At 30.1% G+C, this 16,154-nt stretch overlaps 1 protein-coding gene across 1 annotated transcript; it reads left to right on the top strand.

The window, feature by feature from the left end:
• Positions 1–4,264: 4,264 nt before the first annotated feature.
• LOC114181870 (chaperone protein ClpB3, chloroplastic-like) lies at positions 4,265–13,430 on the top strand. The gene is made up of 10 exons (XM_028068483.2): positions 4,265–4,667; positions 6,371–6,589; positions 7,449–7,686; positions 8,078–8,273; positions 9,218–9,272; positions 9,559–9,709; positions 10,001–10,309; positions 10,987–11,252; positions 11,455–12,381; positions 12,785–13,430. The coding sequence occupies exons 1-10, from the start codon at positions 4,422–4,424 to the stop codon at positions 13,118–13,120; spliced, it is 2,943 nt and encodes a 980-aa protein (XP_027924284.1). The 5' UTR covers positions 4,265–4,421; the 3' UTR covers positions 13,121–13,430.
• The last annotated feature ends 2,724 nt before the right edge of the window (positions 13,431–16,154 follow it).

Raw genomic sequence — 16,154 nt, 5'->3', positions numbered from 1 at the left:
ACACATATTCATTTCAATGTTAATTGAGAAACGCATTTGAAACGAAAAATAAATTTATAAATAATTTGGTTTAAAAGACTAAATTCATGCATTTCTAAAAATAAAAAACTAAATTAATTGAAAATTTTTAAAAATACTCATTCTAATTTTCACGGAAAAAAGGAAGTTACCCTTGTGGACAAGAGGTAAAGTTTTTATCATTGTCTTATTGATGCAAATAAGAAACTTACCAAGCCAATCTCCTGTGTTTGAATTTTATGAATTTAGCAGAAAGAAACACACAATTTTTCTAATATTAAAAAAAAAACTTAAAACCAATTTTTATAATATATGCACTCACAGTTTAATGGTTTAATGGTGTTAAATTTAATTTCTTCAACAATCTTGTCATAAATGATCAATTTGGATTGGAAGTTAAAGAATAAATATGAAAAACTAACATGACTACATATTATCATTCCATAAAAATAAAACTGGTTCATAAATATTCTATTACTAACAAAAATTAATGGAAGCACAACTTTTTTTCCTTTATCTCATTATTAGTGAAATATGCAATCCACAACTTAAAGAAATGTCTCATTTTTTTTTTAATTATCAAATATTTTTCTCCTTTACTTAAAACCCATGTTGTTAGATAATTACTTTAACAACAAGGCTCAAAAAAGATCACACAATCAAAACACTGATAAATCTTTTACATTACAACATTGTGATATTTTTCTTTTTTTCTTAAAATCCAAGTTTTTAAATCATGACTTAAATAACAAGGATTAAAAAAGTTTAGTTGGAAATGTCAAGAATGACAAATCTCCAAATTGAAAAAAATAAATAAAAAACACGTGACGTTGTTCCTTATGTCCTCAACTTTGTTATACACTTTTATTTTTGTAATTTAAAATTTAATTACCATGTATATTAATTTTAAATTTAATATACTTTTTAATACATATTTATTTATATAGTTTATTTATTTTATATTTTTTCATTTTAAACATGAAATATTATTTTAAATATTTAAGTTTTTGCTAAATGATTTTAAAATTAATCACATAAATCGAGGATAAATAGTTTATAAGAGGATAAAGAAGTTGGAAAAATTAATACAAATTTTTTAGATATAAGATATTATATTAAATTTCTTCTACATTAAGAGAAAAACATTGCATATTCAATTTTTTTTTTAAAAATAGTGAATATAATTAAAAAAATAATAATTTAACTATTCTAATTATAAAAGATAATTATAAAAATATAAATACAATTATAATACATAAAAGTAGTTTATTTTTAAAAATTCTTTTTAACTATTTTTAAAATCGTCTTTAATCTTTAATTCATTATAAATAGCTCTTTTTAGATCATGGAATTGATTAATGAATGTATTTCATTAAATTTTAATATTTGAAATATAATATTATGTAATTAAGTGGCATTATCAATTTATACATTAATAGTGTTATTACTATTTATTCAATATCTTATAGCATTGTATTATATTATATTAATGTCTTATAAATCTCAATATTTAATTTTAATTATTTTTTAACAAATTATGAACCATATTTTCTACATAGAATTAAGAAGACTCGTTTGGACGTAAATAATATTTTTTTTTATTAATTTTACATGATTTAAAACGTAAAAGATATAAACAAAAAATTGGAAAAAAAAATCACGCTCTTATTTGTTTGTGTGATGATCGTATAATGAGTGTGTTATACTAGAGCAGATGGTAATACAAATGTTTCTGACTAAAAGTAAATTGTGGAGAGAATAGAATGAACTAAGTTTATTATTTATTTAGTTGATTTCAATCAAATAGTGAAAATTATGAAAATTTCTTTTGATTTCTAGTATTTAATTAGAACTTTGTTTTTTTATTATTACTATTTTCATTGGAAGTTTTGGATTACTTATTTACATTTAGATTATAAATTTGTTTTAGTGCTTTTTTTATGATATAATCGTTTTACTTTTAAACAAAAAAACAATGATAACTTCTCGTGACATCCTAAATTTGAAGTGGTATATAAATAATATTTTTTTATTACTTTTACATGAATTAAAACATAAAAAATATAAAAAAAAATTAGAAAAAAAAATCACACTCTTACTAAAAGAAATATATTTTGAAAATTTATAAAATAATAATACTAATGAGAACAAGCACATAAGTAGGTTTTTGTTAGTCACATTTTTATTATATTATTTTATTTTGTGAAATCAATAGTAAAGAATTCTAAATGGTTTCTATTAACTTGCAAACACATATGCATAGTGCAAGTTTCCTTATATGATAAACGGAGTAAACAAATAAACAGAGTCAAATTCTTAACTTTTAAAGGGTGTGAACATCTAAACGAAGTCAACATTTAAATGGAGTGAACATGTACATTTGCTACACTCTCAATATGAAGTCAATGAAACCGAGGTTGGTGATTAGGGTTAGGGTTCATCGTCATGGTATTGTTAGAATACTGTTGCTAAAAGTGCAACAGGTATTATACTCCATTTTTTAGCTTTAATCGATCAATTTGAATTTGCCTGAGTTAATCTCTACTTAGTAAATTTTCAAACACTTAAAATTTCATGTTTTTAACTCAATTCGAACCAAATTGCTCAATTAAAGAATCTAATAGAGGCATTACAACTCACACACAAACCATAAAACTCCTACTTTCAATATATCACAATACATACGATTAACAAAACATCTAAAACAAATTAAATCAAAGTTCATATGACATTCAATCTCAGTTCAACACATATACATATAATTAACCAAGAAGTTTAACTTAAAACAAGTATAATAAACTTCCCATCTCAAACAACTTTAGAACTCCAAACTTCCTCCAATCACACAAGATGCTCTATCATCACATAAAAACATCACAAAAACGATCATATCATATCATTATGATCATTGGTCACCAAAGATTCAAATAGAAAATTAAAAAGACACATGTAAGCGGAAGAAGACAACAAACAGAAATAGACCACAAAACTGACTATAACTTAACTTACCCAACCTAAGAAATTTATCGGTCCAAATGAAGAGCTCGTCGAGAGGATCAATCATACAATCTTTGTTCTTCAATTAGATAGTAGAGTGTGAGAAAGAGAAGAGGGAAGTAAGAGGACTTTAGAAAAGTAAGTAGTTATAAAGAGATGATGTCTCTTAAAATAATGAAATTTTTTTATAACAACATTATTTATACTAAATCTTTTTTAATATTAAAATAATCGAATCTTACTATTTTTAAGTGAGTCTCAATCTTAAAATGTCATTTTCTAAGTTTTCACATCAATTTAATAAAAATATCAATATAATATTTATATAAAAATTCAATTTTGTCTCAAATTGAAAAGGATAAAATTGTTTAATTAAAAAAAAATAAATGAATAAAATTAAAATAACGAATAAATGAACTAAATTGAACAAAATGCAATGATATTGACATTGACATACATGGCACGATATTAACTTAACACGTGGATAATTTTTTTAATTAAACTAAAGAAAATGAAAAAAAAAATTACAAACTGACAATGATGGCATGCACTATACACATACATTAATCATTAATTATCACGAAAATTGAGACCTCGTTAAATTAAATGAAAAAAAAGACTACATTAAAGAGACGCAACGAAAATAAAATATAAATTTCACATTTAGATCTCAATAGTTGGAATGAGTAGAATTCGAATCCAATATGAACAATTCAATTTAACAAAAAATTTAACAAAAAAGTAATTTTTTTTTTTTGCATTTGAATTTAATTTATCAAACTGATTAAATAAAGGTTGTTTGAATTATGAGTTAATTTAGATAGGTTATTCTGTCAATATCTTTTGTTACTTTTATTTTCGTTTTTAATTAAATAAATGAAATAAATATATCAAAATTTTTAAAAAATTAAAATCAATATATTTTATAATAATTTATTATTAAATTTTAATAAAAAATATCATATGAAAAATAAGCTTTGAATTTAAAATATACCTATAAATGTATAAATATTAAACTTCCTTTTTAAATTGGTCTAATACCCACAAAATTACAACTAATTTCTCAAATCTAACCGTTATTATTTATTTTACTAAATTTATTTATCTTTGTTTAGGTCCAGCTATTACTATTAGAGTTTAAACACCAAATTAATAGTTTATTATATTTTATATTTATGCAGATAAAATTTAATTTCAAAGGTTGAGAAAAAAAAATTGTAGAGTTTGGGATCCAATTGAAAGCATATCCAAAACAAACCACATTTGTGAACCCTGTTAAGGTGGCGCATTGTAGCATCGTCTCTTAACAAATTCGCTGGGTTTTGCGCCCTCACAACTGACACAATCTTCACCACACCAACCAATAACCTCACCGGAAAATTCCTCGCCGTTTCCCGTCACCGGCGATGGCCTCTACAACGTCGTTTCCGGGTCTTGCTCTTCGTCCCTCTGTTCCAATTCGCAGCCACAGAAGTCACGCTCGATTGGCACAGTGTCCAGTCTCCTTTGGCTTTCCTGCGAACCCCACTTCGTTGAAGAGTTTGAATTCAGTGCCGTCGAAGAAAAGAGAAGCTTTCTCTAATGGGTCTTCGAGAACGCGAAGAAACCTCGCGCCGTTCTCTGTTCGCTGCGCAGTTTCATCAAGTGGAAAAGTATGTTTGCACGTTCATAACCGTATTCATTGTTATAATCAATCCTTTTTGGGATTGAAATTAGTGTTAATGAGCTTATAAAAGAAGGAAATGCATAATAGATAAGAAAATTACACTCACTCCCTAAGAATTTTTCAGATTGCATGATACCTTCTTTTTGATTTTTGATACTTTTCAATCAATTTGGAAAAGTCAGTGTAATGAGTAAACGACGTCAGCAATGATTTTTTAAACAATTAAAGGGTCATTGTAGGACAGGATGAAGAAGAGTTTGGTGTACTGAATAAGAGGAAGTGTTCATGTCATTTATTCTCCTTGATATTACTACTAAATAGTACTATTGTCACTTTTGGGTTCACTTCAAATACTTAAAATTAAATATGGGTTATATTTGATTTTAGTTTCTGTAAATTGGAAAGTGCTCCTCTTTAATTCTTGGAGAAAAGGTATGAATGTGTGAATTACAGGGATACCATTAATTGAAGTGGAAAAAAAGGCAAAAACTACACCTGGTACATCTTCATGATGGGTAGACATTAAGAGATTATTTTTTTGGGCTAAAAATGAACATTTTTTCTTTCTGTTGGAACTGAAAGTGCATTTAAACTTTTTTAACTTTTATTTAAAGAAGGGAATGTGTAATAATTAAATAAATTGAACGATTCGTAATGCTTCATATTCAAAACATTTGAGCCCTTTGGATTTAAGATTTGTGCTTTATTTTAATTTCATTTGAGTTTAATCTGCTGTATTATGGTTGAGAAGTATGTTTGTTTTTTGTTATACATAATTATGGTAACTAAGTGCATATGCAATAACAGAAATAACGACAGCTATTTCCATTATTGAGATATAAAAGGTGATTGTTTGGGAAAGAAAGACTGTGTTGTAATTGAATTTTATTCTTTGTCTACCAATCTTTGAATGAATCTCGGAATGTTTATGTAATGTTTTGTATTCTTCTAGTGATTCCTAGAATATGGGTCTTATACAACATATTTTTCTAAAACTTGTCCCACTCCTTGTAGTTGTAATGGGTTTGTTGGCCGATGGAGGTTGAGCTTTTGCATGTTATGATAGCAATTTATTGAATACATGACCCTTTCCACTCCTGCACACTTTTTTCTTTTAGTTAGTGTAATTTTTGTTATTATCCTTGAAATATTCAGACCTTTTTCTTTGTCTCTGTCACTGGTCTCTGCTACAAAATACTTATCTGCCACCATTTGTTATTGTTACACAAGCACTTTCGTAACGCTTGATGGATCCACCCTAGTGTTTTTGGTACAAAAGGACCAAAATGGAATATTTGGATATTATAAAGATATTAAACAAGTTTACAGATTAAAAGAAAAAAGCTTGTATATTTGCAGGAAAGAAAAAGGTATTTAAACATAAAATATATTAATGTTTAGTTTATTCTTGGTCTTGTTGTTGGTATCAAAATAATACTAAATTACTTTTAACTAAACATATGTAAAGTACATTTATTGTGTTAAATTTAAGTCACTGGTTTATGAGTTTAATGTAAAGCTTGATATTAGCTCATGCGAGTCAAGTTTTGCTTAACTCAGCTGAACTGGATTCATTTCAATTGTGGCAGTTTAAATTGTTTGCGATTTTGGGTCACTTGTGATACTGATTGGGTCTAATTGGAGTTTCAGAGGTGTAGTGATTGATATTCGGTTTTGATGCAATGACAGATTACACAACAAGAATTCACAGAAATGGCATGGCAAGCGATTATCACTGCACCAGAAGTGGCTAAGGAGAACAAGCATCAGATTGTGGAGACTGAGCACTTGATGAAAGCTTTGTTAGAGCAAAAGAATGGGCTTGCTCGCCGGATCTTTTCTAAGGTTGGGGTAGATAATACTCGGCTTCTAGAGGCCACTGATAAGCACATCAAGCGGCAACCCAAGGTGATTGACCAAGTCAAATCTGCACATGCTTTGGTGCACATAGTTATGTCTTTATCTTGTATCATAGTCTGCCTTCCTCTTGTTGGCATTATTTGAGGTATAAGATGTTATTGGTTTTAACCATATTCTCTTGTAACTTGGATTATAGGTGTACTTTTCTTTCAGAATTAAGACCTAAATAAAAATTGTATTAAGTCCTCAACTTTTTCTGAGTAAAATGCAAGCTAACAGAAACTTGGAAGTTGGAATGAAAGTTCTAGCCATTTACTTCTGTTTTCATAATGCCATAACATTGAGTTGAATCATGAAACTGATATGTAGTACATCACATGTGGTTGTGGTCTGATCGATCTTTATAGTTTATGAAGTGTTGTTATCCAAGCAAAAATTGCAGAGGAAAGGCGTAAAATACCAAACTAATTGGGTCAAACAGTTAATATATTGGCGATATGCAATTCAAGCCCATACTCTTTTACTTTATTCAAATTATATTACTATGTGTGTGAAAAATCTCTTAATTATTTGCACTCTTGATTCAGTATGATTGTGTGAGCAGTCTATATTAATGAGATTTTCACCATTGATGCTTGAAAAGACAGTTGCATTGATGTTGGAAATATTGCTGACTTACAGGTGTTGGTTACAGTTCAGATCCAGTATTTCAGACTATTGATATTTTTTATTTTTCTTATATCACTTAATTCCCAAATTCATTATTAGATATCAATATACAACTTTGACCATATGCAAATGATGTGGAGGAAAACTAATATGAATTCATTGTATCTTTTTAGATGCCTATAAAATACGCTCTGTAGTCCAAGAACCTGATTGTTAAACTGTTGTCCTATTATGCTAGGTTCTTGGGGAATCAGGTGGATCAATGTTGGGGCGTGATTTGGAGGCATTGATTCAGAGAGCCAGGGACTTCAAGAAAGAATATGGAGACTCATTTGTGTCAGTTGAGCACCTTGTTCTTGGTTTTGCCCAAGATAAACGATTTGCGAAGATTTTGTTTAGAGATTTTCAAATATCTGAGCAAGGTCTTAAATCTGCCATAGAGTCCATAAGGGGACGCCAGTCAGTTATTGACCAAGGTCATTTATAATTATAATGTATATAATGTTGCTGTCTCTTGACATTTTTGTTTTCTATTTGTTACTTGCTTTTGTTTGGTTGAAGGGTGTTGATTTCTGCTATTAAAAACTTTAGGGTCTATTTACTTCTATTTTCATTTCTATTTTATTTTTTATTATGAAAAAGTCATCTTTTTTTCAAAGATTTGTGCTGGAACATTGAAAACAGTTATTTTTTGTTTTGCCTGTTTCATGTACAAGTGAAGACAGAAAACATTTTCTCAACTGGCCCATAATCTCTTTGTTTGTGCTAGAACCTGTGCTTGATAATGAGCTATGAGTATCTGTACATGGAATGTTTTCATTTGGAAATATCTTCTGATTCATAAGCCTCAGTTTCAATTTCGTATAGATCCTGAAGGAAAGTACGAATCCTTGGAAAAGTATGGGAAAGATTTGACAGCAATGGCTAAAGCAGGAAAACTTGACCCAGTCATAGGAAGAGATGATGAAATACGCAGATGCATTCAAATTCTCTCCAGGAGAACAAAGAATAATCCTGTGCTAATTGGAGAGCCTGGTGTTGGAAAAACAGCAATCTCTGAAGGGTAAGTCTTTAGGTCTTCCTCCCAAGTGTTACCTGTGTTTATCTTATTTTTAAGCATTTTACCTTATTTTTTTATTAAATTTTAGATGCTGCTACTATTATCTGTTGCCTGAATTTCATGTGTAACCTGTTTCATACATTCAAGAATGCCACCTGCGGTGGTGTGAAATAAAATACAAATTATTTGAACATGACAGTACAGTTTTTATTAGTATTTTTAAGTGACAAATCATAATTTTTTTATGCATGGAAGTTTAATATTTCAAAATACGAGTTTCATAAAGTAGGAAGTAAGTTTAGCAGATTGTCCTAGTTTAAAATGATAGTTCTCTTCTGCTTATGAAAGTAAAGTTCCTTGAAACTGGAAATTAAGTGCAAGAGGTGACACATTGTTTGAAATAACAAATGATTCCTTTCTTCTATCATACTACAACCAAACATTTAGGCATTTCCTTTTCTATAGCATTATATTATTAGAATCAACAGTAGAAACAATGTAAGCAATTATATGGTTATTGAGACCACAATCAATTTAAATTGCGGTTGCTGTTACTTTGCGATTACTGTGATTTCAGGCATTGTGGGTCTGCAAGCGATGTGGGTTGTGTTGTGGCATTTTTTCCCAGCTTGCAATTGTGAAATGTTATTTTGTTTTAAACGAAGCAACGTTATGGCCATTACAGTTTTTCTTGTGAATTCAACCTGCAATTTCAGGCTGATGTAGTTGCAAACACTGCATCAACCCCAATATTGCAGCCACATCAGGTGAAGTAATGTAATTTAAAATCTGAAACCATGTTCAGTGATGCTATTAAGACATTTTTGTTCAACCAGAGATCCTGGTTTTTCTTGTAATTTTGTTAGATGAGAAGGGAAAATGTTTATACCTATTTGGTTGCTTGTGGTAGTTTTCATTAAACATTGACCTAGATGCCTTGGAAACAGACTTGCTCAAAGAATTGTTCAAGGAGATGTTCCTCAAGCTTTGATGAATCGAAGGGTATGTGCTTTATCTTGGCTATTCTGAATTCCTAATATTTTTTAGAAGCTCAAAATGGAAGATAAAGGGTAAAGAATGGGAATGTGGGATAGATTTACATTAACTGGCTTTTTTGAGTTTTTATCTCATTTTCTTACAATAATATATACTACACCCTTTAAATCTTAGCCTTAATTCCATTGATTTGTTCTATAAGAATGCAATTTTTATCTTATTTTGTTCTCCATTTTGGTCTGTGTGTTGACCAGGAGTTGTAAAATTAATCTGAAACACTTGTCACTTTCAGCTCATATCCCTTGATATGGGCGCACTTATTGCAGGAGCAAAGTATCGGGGAGAATTTGAAGATAGACTGAAAGCTGTTCTCAAAGAAGTAACAGAATCTGATGGTCAGATTATCCTTTTCATTGACGAAATCCATACAGTTGTTGGGGCAGGTAATGAATTTCAGAATTTTCCACTTTTTGTAACTGATTTTTTGTTTTTGCAAAATTCGTTTGAAATACAACTTTCCTCCTTTTCTTTCAACATTTTTTTCCTTTCTAACTGCATGACTGGTGTGTGAAAACCTTTCAAATCCATGGATATTCAGATTAGAGAAGGATGATACATTTCAATGTATATTTTTCTCCCTAAATATTGAATTTGTTTGTAGCAATGGTGATTTGATAAAAGAAATTATACGTGTTGCCGGTTGAATTTGATTGTAATTATATGTCACATGCTAGGTGCTACAAATGGTGCTATGGATGCTGGTAATCTCTTAAAGCCTATGCTTGGTCGGGGGGAGCTGCGATGTATAGGTGCAACAACATTAGATGAGTATCGAAAGTATATTGAGAAGGACCCTGCACTTGAGCGCCGTTTCCAGCAAGTTTTTGTTGACCAACCATCAGTTGAAGATACCATTTCAATACTGAGGGGACTGCGGGAAAGATATGAACTGCATCATGGTGTTCGCATTTCTGACAGTGCACTTGTAGATGCTGCAATTCTCTCGGATAGATACATAAGTGGGAGGTTTCTGCCGGATAAAGGTATTAATAACTGATCAAAGACTCTTGTCAAGTGAATATATTCACAAAGATTAAGAAATTTTGTTTTAGTTTTTTTCTGGCAAATAATTAGTTATTGCATTATGATACCTTACTACATTTAGAAGAATGATGTTTGGATTCTGGATTAGGGTCTTAGCAATAAATGATGTAAAGTATTAATAGAAACTCTTCTTAAGAGCTTTAAAACCATACGGAACTTCCCCACTGTAGGGAGCATTATTGTGACCATTCTCTAATTCATTTTCAATGTGTTGTATTTGAACATTAATTTATGGCTACAACTTCTCTCTTTTTCTTTATCTTTTATTTGTTTCTTGAATTTATTTTGTTAAAATTTTCCGAATATATGGAAATGCATCTCATAATATTAGTATTGGAACCCAGGATATCTTAAAGTATCTCGGATGTTTGTAGGAGCGGTTCCTATTTTTCAGTATGAAGGGAGGTCATTGTCAATACTGTGTTTTGTATAATCTCAAGCTAATATCAATTTTGGACTATTCATTAGCTAATGCTTTTTTTTTTTTTGCTCCTTTTATACAAAACCATTCCTAGTTTTCAATAAAAATGTAAACTTTTACTGTATTTCATTTTTCTGTGGACTTGCATCAACGATATTCACAAAGCACTAATTTCTTGCTACTTCTAAATTACAGCTATTGATCTGGTTGATGAAGCAGCTGCTAAATTAAAAATGGAAATTACTTCAAAACCTACTGCGCTTGATGAGATTAATAGGTCAGTCTTGAAACTCGAGATGGAGAGGCTCTCTCTCATGAATGATACAGACAAGGCTTCTAAAGATAGATTAAATCGACTTGAGACAGAACTCTCTCTCTTAAAAGGGAAACAGGATGAATTGAATGGGCAATGGGAGCATGAAAAGTCTGTAATGACTCGTCTGCAATCTATTAAAGAGGAGGTATGTTATCAGAATTTTGTTATGTTTTGCCAAATGTGCATTCAGTTTATAAACAAGTGAACGTTTATAAGACAGAGTTTTGCGGGGTTTGATAGCACTGAACCAGTGCAAGCATGTTGGTAACATTAGAAATGCACTTGAATTAAGACCCGATTTTTGGAAGATTGAAATCTGATGCTTTCCGATTTTCATATATATGCAGATAGACAGGGTAAATGTTGAGATTCAACAGGCTGAGCGAGAGTATGATCTTAATCGCGCTGCTGAATTAAAGTATGGCAGTCTTAACTCCCTACAACGACAACTTGAAAGTGTAGAAAAGGAGTTACACGAGTATATGAACTCTGGTAAGTCTATGCTGAGAGAAGAAGTTAGTGGGAATGATATTGCTGAAATTGTAAGCAAGTGGACTGGTATTCCAATTTCAAAACTTCAACAATCAGAGCGAGAGAAGCTATTGTATTTAGAGGAAGAGCTTCATAAGCGTGTTGTTGGTCAAGATCCTGCTGTTAAGGCAGTAGCTGAGGCTATCCAACGATCAAGAGCAGGTCTTTCAGATCCCCACCGTCCGATCGCTAGCTTCATGTTTATGGGACCCACCGGTGTAGGAAAGACTGAGCTAGCCAAAGCCCTTGCTTCTTATTTGTTCAACACAGAAGAAGCACTTGTACGAATTGACATGAGTGAATACATGGAAAAACATACGGTCTCAAGATTGATTGGGGCTCCACCAGGATATGTTGGGTATGAAGAGGGAGGGCAACTAACAGAGACAGTTCGCCGCAGACCTTATGCTGTCATTTTGTTCGATGAGATTGAGAAGGCACACTCAGATGTTTTCAATGTTTTCCTTCAAATCTTGGATGATGGAAGAGTAACTGATTCACAGGGCAGGACTGTAAGTTTTACCAACACGGTTATCATTATGACCTCAAATGTTGGATCACAGTACATTCTCAACACAGATAATGACACTGTGCCCAAAGAGTCAGCATACGAAACCATAAAGCAGAGGGTAATGGATGCAGCAAGATCAATCTTTCGCCCTGAATTCATGAACAGAGTTGATGAGTATATCGTTTTCCGGCCTCTGGACCGCGACCAAATAGGTAGCATTGTCAGGTTACAGGTAATTTTCTCCTCTCTAATAGATTACATTTATGTTGAAGTCCATTACTCCACCACACACACGCCTGCAAAAGAATGAAGAGTTAAATATATTTCTAATCTCTCAAAATTTGGTTTTAGTATCTACCAATGAAAATTTAATACACCTGTACTCTATATTTTGATATCAACGTTTCTAGTCTCTGGTGAGGGACCAAAACACTACCACTTTGGGTACATGTAAAGTCTAGAGACATTAAAAGGATTAAACTAAACTTTGAGATATTTTGAAAGACTAAAAGCATATTATACTCAGAAGAATTACCTGTGTACATATCAATGATGAAAATCAAAGAGAATTCTGGGAATTGTTACATGGTCTTTCAATTTTTTATCACAAGACTCACTTCCTACGTCTTCTACAGTTGGAGAGGGTGCAAAAGAGAATTGCAGATCGCAAGATGAAAATCCAAGTGACAGAAGCTGCAATCCAACTCCTTGGAAGTTTGGGGTATGATCCAAACTACGGTGCCAGGCCGGTCAAGCGAGTGATTCAGCAGAATGTGGAGAATGAACTTGCCAAGGGTATTCTCAGAGGAGAGTTCAGGGATGAAGACACAATTTTAGTGGACACAGAAGTCACAGCATTTGCCAATGGCCAACTTCCCCAGCAAAAGCTAGTCTTTAGGAGGGTTGGAACTGATGCAGAATCCAGTTCTACTGTTAAAGACAACCGAGAAGGCTTTCCACAGATTCTGTGAATGCATGTCACAGCTCCATGTTTCTTCCACATGCAAGGTTTCCCAACAAAATTTTGGTGCATGTCGCTTTCTTACACTTATGCAACTTCAATTATCCTGTTCATATCATGAAATTGTTTATAGTTTTTCATATAATAATAACTTTTGTTGGTCAATACAAATACCATGTTAAAGAAGTGTTGACTTTATGAAAATCAATTTTAGTGTAAAGCTGGGCAGTAGTTGATTTCTTCGAAATAACAAATCCATACTTGTAGTAGTGTCTGGTTTATGAGAATGGATTAGAAGTGAAATTTTGGTATTCCTATAATATATTTCTGGCATTTTCTTCCTGCACTCATATTTTTTTTTCAAAAATGGCTTCGGAATTAGACAATTCAGAAGTTATTTTTTACTTTCAGATATTCTTAAAAAGGTAAAATGGGGAAAAATTATGGGAATGCAGGAAAAGTTATGGAGGTGCAAAAAGAAACTGTTTCCATGGTAATTAGTATACTTAGTTTTCAGGTTTTCCCATTTTTATTTAAAAATTAAAACTAAAAAAAGAACTGTCCTTTTGAAGTGTTTAAATTTAAGAAAACAAAGTATACAATTGGAGGAGGAATGACTTCTGTAAATCTAAAAAATAAGGTCCATCAATGAACCTAGTTTAAGAAATTGATGAAATTAATGACTTCATTGTAATTTTTATTTCACTGGCTTAGTGTGCAAGAAATTTCAGTATCTGAAGTTTGAACTGTTGGATTTTATTTTATTTATTTAAATATTGAATAATTATGTTTTTCAAAGTTTTAGTTGTTTCATTTTGGTTATATATTTAAAAAATGAGCAATTGTGGTAGTAGTAATAACTTAACATCTAAGTTTGGATGATTTGGAAGATTTTGTAATCCAACTAATTAATTTATTTCAAGTTGGAAGGATTTTCATTATTTTATTTTTTTTAATATATTTCATGATTTATTAAACACTAAAATTATTTAAGATTTTATATTAAACTGTTTAACATTAAAAATTAAATAATTAATGTTATCATCTCATGAGAGCATGTTTTTTCAAAGTTAGATGGCACCTTGACAAAATTGAAATGGTCTATTTCTTTAAAATATAAATCAAAATTGAGCAATTAAAACCATGGATGTTAAAATTGTTAATTATTTTTTAATAGACAAATGGATTTTGACAATGCACCAGTCACATGATAATCTACTTTTAGAAGTATAATAGTTATTTAAAAAATAATTTATATTTGTAAAAAAGAGAAAGAAAATATGAAGAATAAAGTCATAAATATAAAATGTATGTAAAAATTTATTAAGTGGCAAAATATTATGGTAATTTTTTAAATGTACAAAACACATATTGAGTAATGAAATCTAACCTGACTACAAATATTGGTGTAAGTGTAAGTAGCGTAATACCTAAATACACATAAGACATCTCATCATACTTAATAAAGGATATGCAAATGAAAGTATTTCAAAAAGATAGTATACATAACATATATATACAATAATCAAAATAATAAAGCTGTAAAAACGGGTAATCTGATCTGATTCGGCTAGATCCATTATGGGTTAGTGAGTCAACTCAATTCGATTCACTTATTAACGAGTAAAAAAAATTCAAATTCGAACTAGTTCACCGCGAACTGATGAGTTAAGCGGGTTAGCTCACGGACTTATTTAATTAAAACAATATATATAAATATTTTTTTCAATCAAGACTAAATTATAATTATAATTAAAATGTAAATAAACTTTAATACAATCCAAATATAAACCAAAATCACAAAAATGCAAATGATCTATTTGTTGGCTAAAAACAACCACCTAACCTGACTCAAATGCAAAGCCTAACATAATAAAAAATACTTGTGTGACCCTATATTTGCGGGTTGGTGAGTCAATCCGGCTCACCACGAGTTCAATCCGGGTGAGCTAGGTTCTAGGTGGACAGGGTCAAAAATTAACCGGTATTGAAATTTGCAAAAAAATTGCAACCCAATCCGACTTGAACCCGTGGTAGACCGAGTTGACTCGGAGATTCCAATCTATTTTGACAATTCTAAAAAATAATCAACATTTATGCTTTCATTCATGTTGAAGTTCCACATCAACTAAAACAAACTAAAACAATCTCATACTATGTAAATAAGGTGCACACCTTAACTTACAAGTTAATTTTATGGGATAGTATTTTTCTGCTAACATTAAAGATATATTTATTTAAATTAATTGACCTTCAAGAATTATTAGGAGTAGAATTATTAGGAGTGAAGCCTGTTTAATAGAAGCGTCCTTCAATATTCTCATATAAAATGTTATTCCATGGTAACCTCAACTCATTGACTGATATTCCATATTTCGTAACGATCACAAAATTAAAACTCAATATTCATTTATTCAAAAAAATGAAATCATTATTATTTTATATATGTATATTGTTGAAGTTGTATTCTTTTTTTCTTATCAAACTCAACTTTAATTAAAATTTACACATCCAAAATGTTAAGCTAAGTTTTAATTGAAATTTACGGAAATAAAGAACATAGAAGAAAGATCAATATAATGATCACTATTAAAAAAAACAACTAAATGAAAATTGCAATATACACATTCTTAAAATTTATTAAAACCATGTCAAACATCAAATATCTTATTCAAGTTTTGTACAATTTAAAATAATAAATTTCTAAAAAGTTAGTAAAAGTAAATTTACACACTTTTATACTCATATCCTTATTGTTTTATTATACATGATTTATCCAATATTAGTTACATTCATATTTTCATGAGATTAATGAGATAAATTTTACGTCTTAAATTAGTAAAAAAAAAGTGTTTAAACTTGTGTTAAAAATATAAAAATCAAACATTACTTTTAAAGAATCAAAGTTATTCAAATTAAAAAACAAAAGTTAAAGATGAAAATAATTTTTAAAATAAATTAGATAAATAAACAGAATATCCTTTAACATAATAAAAATAGAAAAATATACTGTGACTCACATTTTTCACTCTCATATTTTAATT

This window comes from Vigna unguiculata, chromosome 4 (genome assembly GCF_037176805.1).
Source record: "Vigna unguiculata cultivar grain cowpea cultivar isolate G323 ecotype 2 chromosome 4, ASM3717680v1, whole genome shotgun sequence".
Lineage (NCBI taxonomy): Eukaryota > Viridiplantae > Streptophyta > Magnoliopsida > Fabales > Fabaceae > Vigna > Vigna unguiculata.
The sequence above is the reverse complement of the archived record's forward strand: the minus strand, read 5'-3'. Positions and strand labels throughout refer to the sequence as shown.

Coding starts and splice junctions, on each gene's coding strand:
- LOC114181870 (XM_028068483.2), top strand. CDS start 4,422: ATGGCCTCTACAACGTCGTTTCCGGGTCTTGCTCTTCGTCCCTCTGTT. Junction 4,668..6,370: donor CAGTTTCATCAAGTGGAAAA/GTATGTTTGCAC, acceptor ATGCAATGACAG/ATTACACAACAAGAATTCAC. Junction 7,687..8,077: donor CCAGTCAGTTATTGACCAAG/GTCATTTATAAT, acceptor AATTTCGTATAG/ATCCTGAAGGAAAGTACGAA.